This window comes from Brienomyrus brachyistius, chromosome 2 (assembly GCF_023856365.1).
Source record: "Brienomyrus brachyistius isolate T26 chromosome 2, BBRACH_0.4, whole genome shotgun sequence".
NCBI classification, from domain to species: domain Eukaryota; kingdom Metazoa; phylum Chordata; class Actinopteri; order Osteoglossiformes; family Mormyridae; genus Brienomyrus; species Brienomyrus brachyistius.
In genome coordinates, this window is record NC_064534.1 from 16,605,883 (window position 1) to 16,623,938 (window position 18,056).

General features: G+C 47.2%; 2 protein-coding genes across 11 annotated transcripts in view; one reads left to right on the forward strand and one right to left on the reverse strand.

Moving 5' to 3' along the window:
- The window catches only part of LOC125714672 (calcium/calmodulin-dependent protein kinase type II subunit beta), a 38,312-nt gene extending 26,619 nt beyond the window's left edge, over nt 1-11,693 (reverse strand). For 4 of the 10 annotated variants that reach the window (XM_048985542.1, XM_048985515.1, XM_048985560.1 and 1 more), the window contains exons 1-5: nt 11,388-11,692; nt 6,298-6,392; nt 3,999-4,058; nt 3,747-3,801; nt 3,066-3,131 (exon numbers count right to left, since the gene is read on the reverse strand). In XM_048985542.1, the coding sequence (XP_048841499.1) occupies nt 3,066-3,131; nt 3,747-3,801; nt 3,999-4,058; nt 6,298-6,392; nt 11,388-11,449 (338 nt within the window). In that variant the 5' untranslated portion in view covers nt 11,450-11,692. Of the gene's footprint in view, nt 1-1,426; nt 1,500-3,065; nt 3,132-3,746; nt 3,802-3,998; nt 4,059-6,297; nt 6,393-11,387 lie in introns of all 10 variants that reach the window. The other 6 variants (XM_048985580.1, XM_048985570.1, XM_048985532.1 and 3 more) reach the window with 4 other exon arrangements.
- Nucleotides 11,694-16,454: 4,761 nt separating this feature from the next.
- Nucleotides 16,455-18,053, forward strand: mrps24 (mitochondrial ribosomal protein S24). The gene is made up of 4 exons (XM_049002451.1): nt 16,455-16,520; nt 16,760-16,840; nt 17,218-17,329; nt 17,536-18,053. Exons 1-4 carry the CDS (start codon nt 16,482-16,484, stop codon nt 17,817-17,819), a joined length of 516 nt encoding a protein of 171 aa, XP_048858408.1. The 5' UTR covers nt 16,455-16,481; the 3' UTR covers nt 17,820-18,053.
- Nucleotides 18,054-18,056: the final 3 nt, after the last annotated feature.

Here is an 18,056-nt window from a genome sequence, read left to right on the forward strand (position 1 = left end):
CCGGCATAAAACAGCGTAACCCGAAACGACTAAGCTGCCTGAGTGAGGGAGTCACAGCTAACGATAATGACATCAGGAATATAGACACACAGCTGCATGTGCAGCACAGCAAAGCTCCCAACCAGGATCAAACTCTTGCTAGGGGGAGGACGTAAAAACTACCGGCAGCCCATAATATTTACCCGTGTGAATCACAGACATTTCCCTCAGAGAGACGGAGATGAAGACAAACGGTGGGGGGTCTGCTTTATACACACACAGCATGTTTGTGCTCTGTGAGAAACTGATAGAAGTACATCACAATCCAGGCAGGATTCTGCAGGGCAGGGGCGGCCAGACTGGGCTGGACAGGGCCGGGATGGGCTTTGCCAGACTGGACTGGGCGGAGCCAGACTGGACTGGGCGGGGCAAGACTACATTGGGATGGGCAGGGCCAGACTGTGGTGGGTGGGGCTGAGAAGGGCTGGGAAAGACTGGGCTAGGCGTGGCCAGGATGAGATGGGCCAGATTGGGTTGGGTGGAGCCGAGATGGGCTGTGCCAGAATGGGCTGGGCGGTGATAGGATAGGCTGTGCCAGGATAGGCTGGGCCATACTGGACTGGGCAGGGCCAGAATGGATAGAGAGTAGTTATGTCTTTATTTAACCATCGCCATTAGAACAGGTGTGATGGTGGCCCTGTGACCATGTGGTTAAACCTGTGAATAACATCTCTGCACGTGACGCCTGCGTGACGAATCTGTGGGGAGGGCCGCTACTAAACCCCCCTTGTGGCAGAACCTGTGAAGCGGGTGGGCAGGCAGGCGGACATACCACCTCCTCGTGCCTGTTGGGACAGCCCTGTCAACATCCCCCCCCCCCACGACAGCACAGCTCAACGCGGGTCTCCCAGGGACTGCAGTCACTCATCCCCACATCCCCACTGTACATAAACATTCAGCTACATGTATGCAAAGTGCCGGCTATGATTAATCGTCTCCCAGGGGGCCGAGGGTGAAAAGGGGGGAGATTCTTACAGCCTCTTAAAGGGAAACACTGCACAAGGCCTGAAGAATCACCGTCAGAAAGGCAGGGCTGACAAAAACAAGGAGGATTAGATCAGCTAGCTGCCATTATGCAGAAATATGCAGGTGTGTGTATTTAAATATAACAGCCAAAGGCAGAGCAAAGGATAAGTGCTGTTATCTGCTACCAGGGTAACAGGCGAGCTGGAAGGGGGGGGCGCAGGGGGGTCAGTAATACATTACAGGGGGGCGGTCAGTCCAGCAGGGGCTGCTCGAGGTGCCACAGACAGACGACACTACAGACAAATGCAGAGACAGGCACTGACAGGCAGACGGACAGGCTGGGACGAGCACGAACGGACAGGGTGGACACAGGCGGGGGGGCGGGGGCCAGGCCGAGAGCATTCACACTACACATACTGACCTTCAGGTCTCTGTGAACTATGTCATGTTGGTGAATGTAACTGACACTGTCTAGAATCTGATGGATACAGTGACTGTGAAGACAAAACGGAGAGTTTGGGGTGGTGAGAGAGCGGGACGGGGGCGGCAGGGGGCGGGTAGTGAGGAGGGACAAGAAACGGCGGAGGGCGGCGGGAAGCCGTGGGAGGCAAATGATGGGTCAAGTAGTAGACAGGAAGGCGGAAGATGGGAGGGATGGGAGAGGAACAAAATTGGGCATTAAAGCCATGGGGCATTAAAGTGGGGCTTATGGGAAAGATGGGAGGGGGTGAGAGATGGGAAGAGTGAACAGTATGAGAAGACAAAGGCGTTAACATAATGAGACCCTGACATCAACCCACCCACGACGGGACAGAACAGTCAGCCGCAATTCCTCAGGCAGAGTAGGGAGGGGACAGAGAGAAAGAGGGAGAGAGAGAGAGAAAGGGAGGCGGAGGGGAGTGAACAGAGGGAGGTAGGAGGTTGAGGGGGGGAGGTGTTGTTGACGATCAGCTTTCTCCGTAAATTGCAGCGCCCGTCTGTCCAAACCGCTGCATTGTATCTCAGCCGCCCAGGGCCTCGCTACAGGCGATGGCTGGGCTGCCTGGGGGCTCAGAGCAGTCAGCACCACCCTGGCCAGGACCCACAGACGCGGGGATCGGCCTGGAGCTTCAGAAGCCGTGAAGCCAGGAAGCCCGTGACTAAGTGCCGCTGTATGCCCCTCCCCCAGCGCTGTGGAGGTGCAAAAGCAGGCTTCTGTGGGGGGCCTGGCCACAGAACCTGCCCACTTTCTGCTGCAGCTTGTTTCGGGGCAGGGCGGCACACTGGGGGTGGCAGTGACCCCCAGCACCCCTCCACGCCAGGCATAGAACAGGCCGTCCTACTGATCATCTAGGCTAATTAAAGCCCCACTTTAGCTGGGGGTCTCCCTAGGTCCCCCAGGCGAGCCTGTCCTGAATGTGGAGTGCCTGGGGAGGGGTGTGCCTGGGGAGGGGCCCGGGCGGTTCAGGTGTGTGTGCGTGTGTGTGTGTGTTTACAGAGTGAGGGGTTTACCGAGCAATAGAAATAAATAACAAAAAGCCAGGAAAGTTGTTAAAGAAAATGACACAGTGACACAGAGGGCCAGAAAAGGAGAGAGAAGGAGGTGGGAAGGAGGGAGTGGAAAGGAAGGGGAAAAAAGAGGGTAGGGAGGAGAGGAGAACAGAGGAGAGGAGGGGAGAGGTGAGAAAGGGGGAGGATGAGAGGAAAATAGGGGAGGAGGGGAGTTGAGGGGAGAGAGGAGAGCAAAGGAGGGGGAAGAGAAGGAGGGAGAGGAGAGGAAAGGAGGGAAGGGGAGAGAGCCGGCAGCATGTGGCTGGAGGAAGGTGTGAGAGCACAGCACCATCACACATCTGATCTGGATTTACAGACAACGGGCTGGCAAAGAGACCAGCACATGGGAGGGTGTCAGTGATGCTCTCTGGGTTTGTTCTTCTTCGGGTCGTTACTGACAGCACTGGCTAGACAAGAAGTGAGGACAGGGGCTGACAAGGAAAAAAGAGAGGGGGGAGAGAGAGAGAAGGAGAGGAGGAGGTAGGGAGAGCAGAGAGGCGTTGCTTGGGGGTGGGGGGGACCTCTCATACCTGGCATCCGCCTCGCTGTAGTACTCTCTGGCCACAATGTCCTCAAACAGCTCCCCTCCTGTCACCCTGCAGACACATCACAGAGCTGGCTAGTGAGTGATCCTCCTGCACCGCAGTGTCCAGCCAGATGGTGGCGTAGTGCTTAAGGAAGCAGACTCAAACTCTGAAGTATCTGGCCCGTTTGTCAGGAAAGGCTCTGCTGTGCAAAGGTACCGCAGATGAACTGATCAAGAAAAACACCAAGCTGAAGCAGGGTAAAAGAAAAAGGAAGCAGAGGGTCAGCGCCGAAATGTGTCAGCAAACAGGCTGAGTGTGCATTACAAACCAGCTCGCGTCGGCGATGTGTGTGTCGCTCCTCCCCGTGTGCATGAGCACAGGCGTGTGTGCATGCACACACCCACATGGGATAAAGCCCGTCCAACCAAGGAGGGCGGGGAAAGCCCCCTTGCAGGATTCCCGTTCAGCGGATGGTCTTGTTGCCATGGAAGCGAACATACCCATAAAGCCCAGAGGAAATAAAAAGAGGAGGAAGGTGGATGAAAAAGATTAAGGGGTAGAGGAGCAAGGCAGTGCAGCGGTATAAAGGAAAATGAGAAGAGGTGGACGGCCAGCAGAAGCAAAGGAGAGGGAAGGTGAGCGTTACGCGGCCAGGGACTGGAACACACACTGCGCACTACTTACAGGTCAAAGATGAGGTAGTGGAAGCCTTCTTCTGATATGCTGTCATGGAGACGAACTGGAGGAGGGAAGGGGAGATGGTGTCACTCATGGGCACGCTTTGAGGGGCAGAGTGTCCGGCCTAGAGGACCGCGGTGAGCATAGGCTCTTTGGGCCTAACGGTGGAACCTCCCTCCCTGATCTCAGCTGATCTGGCTGCCCCACTCCTGTTAGCTGTATTCCCCTGCTGGAGTCGAGCGCCCCACTGACACTCACCGATGTTGGGATGCTTCAGCAGCCGGCAAATACGAGCCTCACGCTCCAGCTTCTGGTGATCTGTGGAAAAAACGGAAGCATGATGCCGTCCTGTGAGCCTCAGAAATGCAGCCTGCCTGGTCATACACACCTGTGATGTTTCACATTGGAAGCTGTTCAGGGCAGTAATATAATTAGGGACTAAAGCGGGCTGATCAGCAGAGGCGGAGCCTCAGGGGCTCAACTTTCTTTGCCAGAATGTGCAGATAAGCAAAGATATTCGTGCAAACATGTTAATCCTAACAGACAGACAGGCTGAAGCACTGAGGTAGAGGCCGCACTGGGGCCGACTCCGACATGCCAGCTCCTTCACAGGGACTGGCAGCACTGGGCTAGGATTCAGCAGCCACACCAGCAGCTGGTAAGCTGTGCTTCACTCTGATGGTCACATGATCAGAGAAACTGATAGCACTATGCTTCCAGTACGGCAGCTTTCTCTGTGAAAAAACATTTCGGGGAGCATGACATGCTTATGACCATCCGGAGGCATTGTGGAATAATGTACTGTAAAATGCCCTTACATGTGGTTACAGAAAAGTAATAACAGGTTTAATGCATTATTAATGGTGTGTATTTATTTATATTACCAAAACAATAAAAAGGACCTTACAGGCAACAAAATAAACTGATGATGCAACTGTATATTATTATGGGTATCAGGAATCACAATCATGACTTCAGCATGAACTGCTTAGAGCAGTGTTTCCCAATCCAGTCCTCTGGGACTCACAGACAGTCAACATTACCGGGAGCTGGGAGGGAGCAAAAATGTGGACTGTCTGGCAGGGAGCTGGGAGGGAGCAAAAATGTGGACTGTCTGGCAGGGAGCTGGGAGGGAGCAAAAATGTGGACTGTCTGGCAGGGAGCTGGGAGGGAGCAAAAATGTGGACTGTCTGGCAGGGAGCTGGGAGGGAGCAAAATCACCGATGAGACCCCGAAGACTGATGAAATATTGCCTTAGAGTATAAAGGTTTGTCGTTAGGGTTGCAAAAACGTTTATATATGATACAGTTTGTATAAATGACCCAAAATTTCCAGTTAATTCCTATTAATTCCCATATATTGCCATTAAGTTTCCAATGTGGAATATTTCCAAAGTTCCCCAGCTTAACTTCCCATGGAATGTAAAGTTTCCAGAAATTTTCTGCCCCTTTGCAACCCAGCTATGAGGTCGGCATATATAGTTATGATGTCAGCACACACTGTTTAAAAGTATCACGGTTCACAGTTATGACATTGCTTTGCATATCATGGCTCCTACTCCTCGCACGGCTGCAGTTTTGTTAAGAGTCACTGTTGCCTGAAGGGAAGTTGTGTCACATATAATTAATAATTTAAAATGAAAAAGATCACAGAAACTTTGAATGACAAACAGGCAAGGACCCTGATTGTCGACGCCCAGGGGCACATGCTGCGGTCGAGCTTCAAGGTTGGGATGTTACGTGCATCTGGCAATGAGGCCCTAAGATGGCACGCTTATAAACACAGTACCCGGAGGCAGCCTCACTGCTGTCTGTCCTACCAGTGTGGCTGTGAAAGGCAGCCAGGGTGCACTGTGCACCAACCGCCACATTTCTGCATGCGGAGACTCACTTATGACAAATGCAGGCCCAAGAGCGTCTCGCCGTCCCCACGGCACCCCACTTAACGCCTTGCCCTGTACCGAAAGCTCCCCCATTTCTCCACCCTCACATCTCAGGCAGCTCCTGAGCTCATAAACGGCAGAGCGCCAAACTGAGCATTGGCAGCTGGGCCTCGATAATTATCACCGACAGCCCCCGTCGGTTAGGGAAGCAGATGAGCACCGGAGCCACCACTTCTGCCCGAGTCCTGGCCTTGTGTAAGGAGCCCCTGCCCAGCCCAATTCGGCAAACAAATAGTTTTAGTAAACAAGTGTGACACATACTTCATCTCGACAGCCATCTTAAGAAAGGAGCGCACGAACCAGAGGCCTCGCCCACATCGCTCTGCAAGCCCTGGACGCCAAGCCTTTCCTCTAATCTGGGATGGCTAATTCAGAGAAGCCGCTAATCTCGTTAAACCAGTCTTGCGTGGTGCGATAACCACTTAACGGCTCCTTATTACAGTAGAATGGCAGCCCGCAAGCTCACAGCTAATCTTCATCCCGTCGACATTTCTCAAGATCACACAAGCCACTTCCCCCAGAATCACAGACATGGGACCAAAAAAAACAAAAAAACCGATTGCATAATGAGACGTCCTCCTGTCGTTTCGGCGGGCACTTGCCTGCCGTGCTTACCTCTTGCGGAGAGCTTTTTCGTGTTGATTATTTTGGCAGCGTATTCTTGGCCCACGCACAGCTTGACACATCGGCGCACGACTGAAAACGCCCCCCTGGGAGAAGCGGGAAGAAGGGAGGGCACAGTTAGCAGGGGAGTCCAGCAAAATCTATCCAGCTCTTTCCAAGGCCCGTGGTCCTCAGACCAGCTGAAAACAGAAAGAGGGGTTACGCTCACCCAAAGAGTAGCACTGTGCGTTTTGCAGATACTGCTGACGCGACAAAAACACCGTAGAGGTAAAAATGAGCCCCATCTTACAGGGCCGAGAGGCACACGGGGCCTGCTTTCGGATTTCTGTGTTGTTTGGGTCACTGCCCTCTTGTTCTCCTGATACTAGTGTGTTCTCCGGCAGAAGGTTACCCCCAGCAAGTGTACACAGAGAGTCCAACCCTACAGGCAGCCCAGCGTTAATTCCCAGCTCAATTCAAACAGCATGCGGGTCACAGCACCCCAGACAACGACGAGGCCCGCCTCAAATTTCAAGTGCAATCCACAGCAGCCCAGAACCAAGGAACAAGAAGCACGTTCCGAGCAGTTTTGTTTAGGTTGAAATATTATGTCATGACATTTTTCTGCTAAGCCCGCGCATTGGCAGAACCCCACGGGACGATGGCAAAAAGACTTCGGTGTCCTTCCAAAGCACGTTAACCTTGACCTACATTTGTGAAGCGTAAAGCTTGGCTTTGTCTGTCTAACTGGCTCCCTTTTTGCTAAATCAGCTAATTCTCGAATGTATGGGACAAGCTACAAGCCTGTAAATGTACAGATGCAAACAGGCACACATATACACAGGCGTGACCTCACACACACACATATGGACACACTGGAAGTTATTTCTGTGGTGTCTACAATTTTCAGAACTTTCTTCCTAATTCACTCCCTCTATTTATTTTATTACTCGTCGCTAAGTGTTAAGGCACCATTCATTTTCTAAACTCTAAATCATTGAAGTGCTATATAGCAATATTACTCTAAAAAATAAAATTAGAATGTATGGAGACACATTTATTTCCTTGTTTGCCAGATAAGTCTTTTTCTGTTTATAGTCTTAAGGACTGAGGGTTGCCAGTTCTTAATGTCAGCTGTCCTGACAGAAATCCCCATGAGTGTGGAGAGAACATCAGGCCACGAACCATGTGAACACCATGAAATTGAACATCTTCGGCGTTGTCACAGACATTATCAGCAGTGCAAAGCCCGACGTGTCAACCGAGTCAAGACGAGTGACCTGAAATGAAAGACTGCACACGCATTGTACTATAAATATCGCTGACATTTTTATCTCTAAGCACCCCACTGAAATGTCAATTGCAGACAATGTTGGATCATTGAAAAGGTCCTCACCGGCTCTCCGTGACAAAGCGGAGGTGCTGCCAGTTAGCACATGTGAGCGATGCCTCCTGATGGCAAGGGTGGCCCTCCGGAGCCCAAAACGGAGAGGCACACCCCCGGATGCTGTCTGGTAACACTCTGCCAAAGCAGACCATGCCTGTCTATAGAGCATGTGCTGGCCCACAACTGGACAGTGCAAACAGGGCCTGTGTAGAAGTCGAGAGTGTGCGGCATCTTAACTTTAGACCAAAGTCCCGCAAAGGGCTGCTCATTTTCCTTTAGCAGCACCCACTGCGAGGCGCACATGCAGCACCCATGCACCGCTGAGGTGTTAAGCTACACCAATGACATCATGGTTCCATCAGGTGCAGAATGTACCATCTATTAAAGACAGGGGAGCTGTGGCTTGGTTCACTCAGAGGAACTGCCGTGATGCAGTAAGGGTGTCAGTAATGCCAGTTAGGCAACACGGGTAGCCGCCTCAAGCACCATCTTCTGAAGAGGCACTGACATACATTACCGTTTAAAAGTTCAGAGTCACTTAGAAATTTCCTTGCTTTTGAGGAAAAGCAAGTTTTTGTCCATTAAAATAACATCAGATCGATCAGAAATACCGTATAGACACTGTGAATGTTGGAAATGACTATCATAGCTGAAACTGACGTTTTTTAATGGGATATCTACATAGGCATACAGAGGCCTATTATCAGCAACAATTAGTCCTGTGTGCCAGTGGAATGTTGTGTTCAGTAATGCAAGTTTATCATTTTAAAAGGTTAATTGATCATTAGAAAACCCTATTGCAATTATGTTAGCACAGATAAAATGATGATTAAAAACGCAAGAAAATGGGCCTTCTTTTGGCTAGCTGAATATCTGGATCATCAGCAATTGGGAGTTCGATAACAAACAAAAAATTGTCAGAAAGAAAGAATTTGCTTCTAAAATGAGAAATGAAGGTTATTCCATGCAAGAAACTGCCAGGAAATTGAAGATCTTGTACAATACTGTGCAGTGCTGCCTTCACAGAGCAGTGCAAGCTGGCTCTAACCATAATAGAAAGAGGTGAGGGAGGACCCTGAGTGAGAGGATAAATATATTAGAGTGTGCAGATGAGAAACAGACGCCTCATAGGCAGAGGTGGAGAATTCAGGTCCAGAGCACAAAATCCAGATTTAACCAAGCAGTTGAGTACTCTGACTATGAGTCTTTATATTCAACTGGTTGGTTGAAACAAAATCTTGGTCTGGATTTGTACCCTCTGGACCTAAAATCTCTACCTCTGCTCATAGGCTGTCAACTAGCAATCGTTAAATAGTACCCAGCAAAGACCAGTCTCAACATCAACAGTGAAGAGGCAACTCCAGGATGCTGGCTTTTTAGGCAGAATTGCAAAAAGATTGGGAAAAAACTGCTATGAATAGACAAATCTGTTTGAGGTGTTGGGATCACAAAGAAGAATGTTTGTGAGACACAGATTAAATGAAAAGATGCTGGAGGAGTGCTTGGCGCCATCTATCAAGCATGGTGGAGGCAATGTGCTTTGGTGATGCCCGCCAACCCCCATGGAGCATGTAGAGTACCATGTATACTAATTCCAAGAATACCTTAATATAGAAGAGAAGGGAATCACATTCGCCATGGCGGCCCCCAAACCCTGGTCCCCCCACCAAGAATGCAGCATCCCCAGCTCCATCACCAATAGAACAAGACCTCTGACTTCCAGGCAAAGCCAGGTCACCAGCCTTACATCAGGTCTTTCAATGACTGCGCATCAACTCGCATCCCATCTGTAAGGCTGGCCCTTATACGCCTGCGTCCCACTCGTCACCAGATCTTAGGATCTCTACACTACACTACAGAAATAACTGAAACAAGTTTTTTCTCCCAACAAGGGAACTGGTAATTGTACAAATCAAGCAGCACAAACTGTGCTGTGGAACACACACACACACACACAAAACACAGACTGCACCAGATCCTCCAAACAACTAAGCAATAATAGCAACATTCAGCTACTACAGGCACTGAGGAGGCATTACTGCATTACTCACCAGCAAACACTGAAAGTGGTCTCTGTGTTCATATCAATCACTTCTATTCCACTCATTAGATAATTAAGTGGATGATTTAATAAAGTGAATGACAAGCACCAGGAACCCTGAAGTAACTACTGTCTTCATTTTTTGTAATGAAAGAGGTTTGAGATCCAAGTGGAGAGCAAATGGTTTTAATGATTCGCACTAAGGAATGACGAGCAAGCACTAGAGAGAGTCTCAAAACAGAGGCTTGGTTCACAAACCAATCCTGAGGATTGCAAATACCAAGGCCAAATCGCAATCAACAAATAAGATTATTTATTTAAAAGAAGTGTAGAAACCAGGGACAAGCAACCAGAAACCCAGCAAGCCACAAACTGAGCAGGCAGCATGCTCGGTAACACACAAAGGGCCACTTCAGGCAGGCTTCATAGATTTCCCTTAGGTTAATCAAGCAATGAGAACTCTGCGTGCCTGCGGTACTGGTGAGGTGGGGCATAGTCTGGTTGGGTGTGGCTGCAGGCCTTACATGTTCATCACAGCGTTTACCTACTTTATGATTTTCTCTCCTGGATGACAATCAGTTTCCAGTTTTGGCTTTAATAATTAAAGTGAAGGGTCATCCAATGTCTGTTTTTCCTCCGTAAGTGAAACCAATTTACAGTAATTTAACTGATGCTTATCCAAAGCCACATTACATTGAAAATGTGCTGTATCATTATCAGAAGGATTTTTGTTACTGGTGATATATTTCTGTAAATGTCCATACATGCATCCATTAATGCACTCAGCCTGGAGTACGGAGTGCGTCGCAGGAGGCACAGGTCACGTGTCAGGAGACAACCCCCGAATTTAACAGCATTTAAATGAAATGCAAATGTGTCAAGTGGATTGCGCAACGATATGGATGTTGTCAGGAATACGAAGGTCTGCGGCGCTTCTGCGTGCGAGCGCACACGGACGGTAAACCAGGGAGAGCAGCATTATCCCAGGGTATCTCCGGCAGCAGCGTTAACGTTTCAATCTGCCTGAAGACGGAGAAGCGGGCTCACACCGCATAGCGTACAGCAATCGGTGAGCCCACCCCCGCCAAACGGCCCGGAGTGGGCGGGCAGGCGGATCGCTGTAGCGGCCCCCCGCCCTCACTCGCTCACGCACGCACGCTGCCAGCCCCGCAATCCTAGCGCGCGTCGTCAGCGCGGTGTTTCATAACGGGCACCTGAGCAGGGCCAAATATTTAGTGAAAATCCTGAATTGATAAGAAGTCATTACATGCCGAGGAGATAAACAGTCAAGCGACGCTGTTTAATACCGGCTGTCGGTTATCTGGCGTAATGACCAACAGGATCGCTTCTCCATCCGACGGTACGGGGGTCGTTTTAAAAGTGACCTAAACCCACCCCGGAGCGGAGGCGGCGTCCATCGTATTAGAGACTCCCCGACTGAAACCGCCCCCCTGGGTCTGGTACCTCGCAGCTGCGGCGGAGCCGGAGGAGCCGGGAGGCATTGAGGCTCACAGTCCCTCCCGCCGATTAGGTCAGCTGCATCCCGCCCGCCCAGCAACGCGCTTCCCCTGGTTGCTGTCATTATCACCGACAGCCGAGCGTCTACGCCGCCGCTCGCCAGCCACACAGCCCCGTCACCACACGGGGTGCCCAGCGAATAACCCACAGCCTTACTTTCCGAGCTCCTCGTACAGCTGGTACTCGTCCGTAAACCGCGTACAGGTCGTGGTAGCCATGTCTTATCCCGCTGCCGAGTGACACCGCCTCCGAAACGCTTTCCTTATCGGTCGGCGACTGTCGCGCCCGTAGTGTCCTGCCCAGGAGATTCGCCGCTGGCCGGTAGCAGTTGGCCGCCGGGTCCGCAGAGCCGAGCTTCGCTGGCGAGCTGAGCCGAGTGCTGCGCGCCTCCCCGCCGCGTCTATCTGTAGTACGACGTTTGCTCACCCTGCGCTCGGGCTGCAGCCAGCCGGACGCCCCCCCGTGAAACTAAAGCCCGCCACTGCCACCGCATGACCGCTCGCCGCAACTGCACACGCCACTCTGAACATTAACTCATGAGATATATACGCACTAACAAATCATTTAGCTAAATATAATTATTGGTGCTATAACGATCAAATAGAGACTGAAATTCTAGAAAAAAAAACATATTTGATTATTATTGAGTATGGAGGCTGGATAAGTCCTCAGGGTCGTCAAGCAACCTATTCAGTTGAAGTTATGTTAATTTAAAATACAGCTTTAAATTTGAGTGCAGAGATAACTCTGAGATGTTTATTGGAAATCTAAACCAGATATTCACAAACCTCCCCCATGGTATCCAGTCATTCTGATATTTGTCTAGTTTTGCAACCCCACTTTCTGATTAAAGTAGTCAACTAACTGCAATACAGTCAACTGCATTTTCAGTCAGATGTACTGCAGATGAAAAACATGTAATCCACATGTTGGCTGGACGTTCTGAGGGAGAGGTTTGGAAACCGCCATCATATATGCAGCTGTTCATTTTATTTCTAATTCTAAAAAATTACATAAATTATCACTATTTCAACAGTGGGGGATTCAAAGAGGGCCAAAATTAGTATATACCACAATTAAAAATTCAGTTTATTGTATGCTATAAATACAAAATATACCAACGGAGTACTCTGCCAAGGATTATATAACACACTTTGTGGCATTGCTCACTATAGCCTGCATTTCATAACAGTTCTAGATTTTACACATTTCAGATTCCTGCGGCAGGCGCAGTCATGACGACACACTGAGCAGGACAAAAGTAAAAGTCTTACTGGGCAGTAATGGCAACCACATCAGCTAACTCAATTGGGATAGATGGGTCAATGATTCAAGGAAAGGGAACAGATAGAAATTCAGAAAATCTACTCTGCTCATTCAGCATAGTAGTGGAGGTATTCGCTCAGCTTGTAACAGAGGCAGATTGAGCTGCAGTACAACTCCCAGGCGTGCCATTCATTTCCAGTCACTCTCCGGATCCAATGATATCCTGCATGTATATATATTTCTTCAAGAAAACAGGTGACGCAATGCCTCAATAACAAGAAGAGAAATAAAACGTAACAATTCACAAAAACAATAGCGTAAAACCATGCAGGCATGTAGCCATATAGTAAAATAACGCTTTTGAATCCCCCCCCCACCTCAAAAAAAAAATTTGCTTTTGGTACCAATCAGGAACATAGCCAGGTAGTAAAATTACAATGTTGAACACCCCGCTAAATTTTTGTCATGTCCCCGGTCTTGTAATGGTTATGTATTATAACAATGATGTGAAACCAAAAAAGTGCAGTGGCTCAAAAAATGTCTGACAAAGTATTGTGCTAAACAGCACCACCCTTAGCTTGATTAAAGGAACTTCTGTGAAGGAAAACATTTTCTGCTTCAATGAGCTTATAGATTTTAGTGTTTTTCATATCACCTTCTGTTTTGTAGTTGATTGGAATATGATGCTTTTTTAAACCCACCCAGTGAAGCAGTGTCACTCCTAGATGTTGAGTTTTTGCTTGTTCTTGAGCCAAAGATGACTGACACAAGTCAGTCATTCAGAATGTGAGGTCAGTCACCTGCCAAACTAAACTCACCCATCCACCAATATTCTTGCTCAGTTTGTGAACAAGGCATTGATCTTACTCCAAGTAAGAGTCAAGAATTCTGTTTTTTCTTAATTATTTGTAAATACTGATTTTGTTGATTGTAGCTAATCCTGTGTATATACTGTAAATAATACATTTTTTGTTCTGATTTTTTATTTTGCAAAAGAAACACGTCAGTGCAGTCATGCAATGAAGTCTTTTGGGAAATGTGAGGATTACAGTTGCCACTCGTACTGTATATTACGGGATTGTCCCATACTAAAAATAAAATGCTATGTTCCTTTCTTAATCAATACGGAATGTGATTTGTTATATGCTCTTGAATCGCACTAGGGACCCTCCCCCTACTAATTATATGATTGTAGACCTGGAGGGATGGGATGGGGGGGGGGGGGGGGGGGTTGGCCTCCATTATTTCTTCAGACTGAAAGTGGGAACCGCAGTGAGGAATGACAGATGTATCACTCACCACAGCGACACACAGTGAGGAAAAACTGTGAGATTTCATTCTTGGGTCGAGAGCAGTTGGCATTTAGGGGACACAATGAGAGTGAAAACCCTGACAATAAATGTTGAAAAATCCATTGTTTCATTTCTCTAGTGCAGTGGTCGTCAACCAATGGATCACAACTTCCAAAACCAAGGAAGACCCCCCCCTCCCCTATTGACAAAATACACCGAGGGGGACCCCCTACGCAAAATATACCATCACGAGTCATTAGCTAGAGTATTTCCTTTGTAAAAGTATAGCTCTCACTGTAAAAAATGGTATGAGACCATGGCCCATTTGCTTAGGCCCTAGTGTCCTCCACCCCCTTACTGGTACTAGATCATGTCTTGCTTGTTATAATAATATAAACATTTACATCAACAGATAAATCACCAGGCATTACAATTGATTCTCTAAATGAAAAAAACAGGTCAGAAGAATCCTTATTTTAGTGTCTACCTCCACATCCCAAATGTAATTAAATGGGGGGGGCAGTCTAGAGTTTGCTTTAGAGAAGATTTTGTTCAGAAGTCACCACTGTAAATGACACACTGTGAATTACTTTTTCCACGGCTGCCAACCTCAAGTGTTGGCTGCAAGCTAAACCTGGGGCTGAATGTGTATGCTTACAGTGAATGAAAGACTGAGTTGGACGTGAGACGATGAAATTGACTTGGATAGGCTACAGAATGTGAGCGTGGTACCTGTCGTGACTGAAATACACCATCTATACTGGTGTAGTACATAGCCTACATGTGCAGTGACTTCCCTTATATTGCAATTGGACTTTAGGGATTAAAAATTTTCACGGTTTAAAACGATTTTAACCAAGGTTCATTAGCATTTGAATTCTTTAGCTATGTGATGAGATGTTAGGCTTACATTTTTAACAAACATGAGTAGCTAAGGTACAATGTTGAGAGACTTAGACTATAATTCGATAACAAATATTATTTCTCGCATGACTTATTTATACTTAGATTACTGCTTAGCACTATTTAGCCTAAATACTGTAATAGATCTATTTCATGCAAACAGGAAGTGCCACTGAACGAGCTGGTGAACGAATCAGAAGGAATTGTTTAGGTGAATGAAATCAAACGAACTGTGTCCCAAAAGAGTCATTTTAGCTATTACTAATATGCACCTTCACATTGACATGGGATCATCCTCCTTTGAAGAACTAAATGCTGTATTCCATTTTTTTTAACCAGTACTGGAGGTGATTTGTCCTCTATTTTCAGTTTGATACCAATGAGCCCCAAAATTGACTGTGGTTAAGTTAGCCTCATATTTGATATTCAGTTTCCCAGCTGTAATACTTTTTTAACAAAAGCAAGCTAGGCAGGTTTTACTCAAAGACTTTTGGTTTGCCTGTACTATAGTGCAAAACTTATAATTGCGGACTGGGTAGGGGGAATGGCCTCCTTGATTTCTTCAGATTGACAGTGGCAACCCTAGTGAGGACTGATCCTAGTGAGGACAAAGATGTGTGTTCAGCATCTAGCCAACAGAACTACAAAAGCAGCTACAGGGAGTTGATAGATGTGCTTTGTGACTGCAAAGATGTTCTGGCTTTTGTTGGTGTGTTGTGTACCACGTGAAAGTGTGGACCAACTTCTCAGAGGACTCTAGGGTGACATGGGGGTTTTTTAGCGACTCGCTTGGCAACAAAACAACCTGTCTTGAAAATTGTCGCTGAAAATGAGATTAACAGACACGTTGCTTTAACTTAAATTATCATATTATGTTACATCCTTATATGTAACTAATGGAAATTCTGTCTTCATGTGGCCCCTAGTTCTCGGAGGCTCAAAACGGTTGCCTACCTTGCTTAATGGTGAAGTCCGCGTTTGTGCACCTGTAACATAAACCAAAAACATTGTAAAGCTGTGTAGCCGACTCACATTTCACTGAAGTCACTCTATCAGTTTCACTTGTTTTTATATAATGATGGTATTTCAGAGAAAAGTTCAAAACTTAAACATTTTTTGTCAGCATCAGCTCACCAGGTTAACCGTCGCTCAGTTGAAGATGTGATAAGAGTCTAAACACTGGACTGAAATTGAATAATAGATACTTTATTGATCCCTGTGGGGAAATTGTCTTTATGCCTCCCCCAACTTGCACTATTTGTAGAGTAAGCTGGCTGTGAAGGACAGCCACCTGTAGCAGCTAAGCAGCTGGGGGGTTAAGGGCCTTGTTCAAGGTTGGGTTTGAACTAGTGACCTTTTGATTACAGCTGTACAGCTTTAGCCCACTAGACCACATGTGCCGTTGGGAAACATTGTACATTACAATGTAATGTACAATTTAATTTTACTATAATATTTATTGTAAAGGTTAATATATGATTAGGTTTTAAATTAAAACAGAAATTAATTTTTTTTGTCAGCAGCTTCAACTGCCAGGAATATCTGTGTGACAAACAATTAAATTAATATGAGGACGAATAAAATAAAGCAATTATCCGTTGACTATTTTTACGAAGCGCAGAATCCGACGATTTCATACGATGGGTTTAAGGATCATCGGCGAACATTGGTGCGGGAACTGGATTTGTGCGAGCAGGAGCATCCCCTGCAGCTATTGGTTGCTTAAAGCCACGCCCATTTAATTTCTTCCAATGAGATCGCACAACAATAAAGATCCGTCCACTTCAAGATGGCGATGTCCTTCGGAACGCGAAGCGTTGTCCTGGCTGTATGAGTTTTCTTTTGTTATAAACAATAATTTAGTGCATTATCTTGATTATTTCGGAATACATTTAAATTATAAAATATGTATATTTTGCGTCTATTTGACATGTTTTGAACTTAGATTGTTGTTGCTGAACGTAATGTACGAATATTTAATGTTTTTCGTGCGGGGTTTATGAATTAGTTAAATGTATTAGCTGGAAAGCTGCATCAACTAAATTTGCTGCTGTTGTTTTTCTGCAGAACTCTTTAGCTCGGATTAGCAGTGCGATCTTCAATACCCATGGGTTACGAGCCATCCATGCAACCGATACATGCTACAAGGTGCCTAAATGCCCGTTTTCTTTTCGCTTCTTAGCGATTTGTTAGCACTATCTGTGTGAATGGTGCAGTTCTTTTAATCTTATGTATTCAGAAGTATATTATGCGTTGTGGGTTTTGTCAAGACAATGGCCTTACTCTCCTGACTATTTTTATATTTTCGTAGTATGGGGTGGAAAAACATAGATACAAGGTCCGCGTAACACGAAAACCTTGCCAGTTATATAATCGTGTCTTTAATCTGCTGCTTCTGTGTCAAACTGGCGCTGAACAGCAATATACTCATTTTACCGGCGTTTCATTTGTCTGGCCACTGACTAGTGTTTTATTCAGGGTCAGTCTTCGCATCTGTGTATTTCACCGTGTTGTTCGATTTGCAGCACCATGCAGCCAGGATTCGTGTTGGTAAAGGGGACAAGCCAGTGACATACGAACAGGCCCTTCACCCTCATCACATAGCTCATCGCAAGGGCTGGCTGTCTCAGCACACCAGTAAGTGAGAGACATCATGCTGTTTGAGGAAACACATGACATAGTTTAAGCATAAAATGACTCAAAAGACCACATCATTTGTATAATGCAGGATCATTGTATAATGATCTTAATCAGCACAGGCTACAGAAAAAGGGGGAATTTGTGAGCCCTGGTCTTTGCCTTTCGGTCTCCCAAAGCTGACTTTTCCCTTTCCGAATGTTCAGGTAACTTGGAGGGAGAGACCGGCGCGGCTGAGAGGACAGTGGAGGACGTCTTTATAAGGCGCTTCATCTTTGGCACATTTCATGGCCTCCTGGCTGACGAATTGGTCCTCAAGCGCAGAGGCAATGTCATGGTGGTCTGTGCACTTCTGCTCCAGAAAGTGAGCCCTCAGAAGATCTACTTCCTTATAGGCTATACTGAGACCCTGCTGTCCTACTTCTACAAGTGCCCTGTCAAGCTGGAGGTACAGACGGTGAAGGATAGAGTGGTGTACAAGTACCTGTGAGGGCCAGGCTGGGTCTCCAACCTGTGGAGATCACCTCCTGGTGACCTGGAGTGCCCTGGATGTGTGACTATGCTGAATAAAGAGAAGGTGCTTTGGTGACAAACTACCACTGGACTCTCCTATGGGACACGTGCACAGATAATTGTAAATTATCTTCTGAGTGATCTAATAGTCTGAGCCCCCTGCAGACTCTCAAAGTGTTGAAATTCCACAATAAATATCTTGTCCAACTGATGC

Coding starts and splice junctions, on each gene's coding strand:
- mrps24 (XM_049002451.1), top strand. CDS start 16,482: ATGGCGATGTCCTTCGGAACGCGAAGCGTTGTCCTGGCT. Junction 16,521..16,759: donor CGCGAAGCGTTGTCCTGGCT/GTATGAGTTTTC, acceptor GTTTTTCTGCAG/AACTCTTTAGCTCGGATTAG. Junction 16,841..17,217: donor CAACCGATACATGCTACAAG/GTGCCTAAATGC, acceptor TTCGATTTGCAG/CACCATGCAGCCAGGATTCG.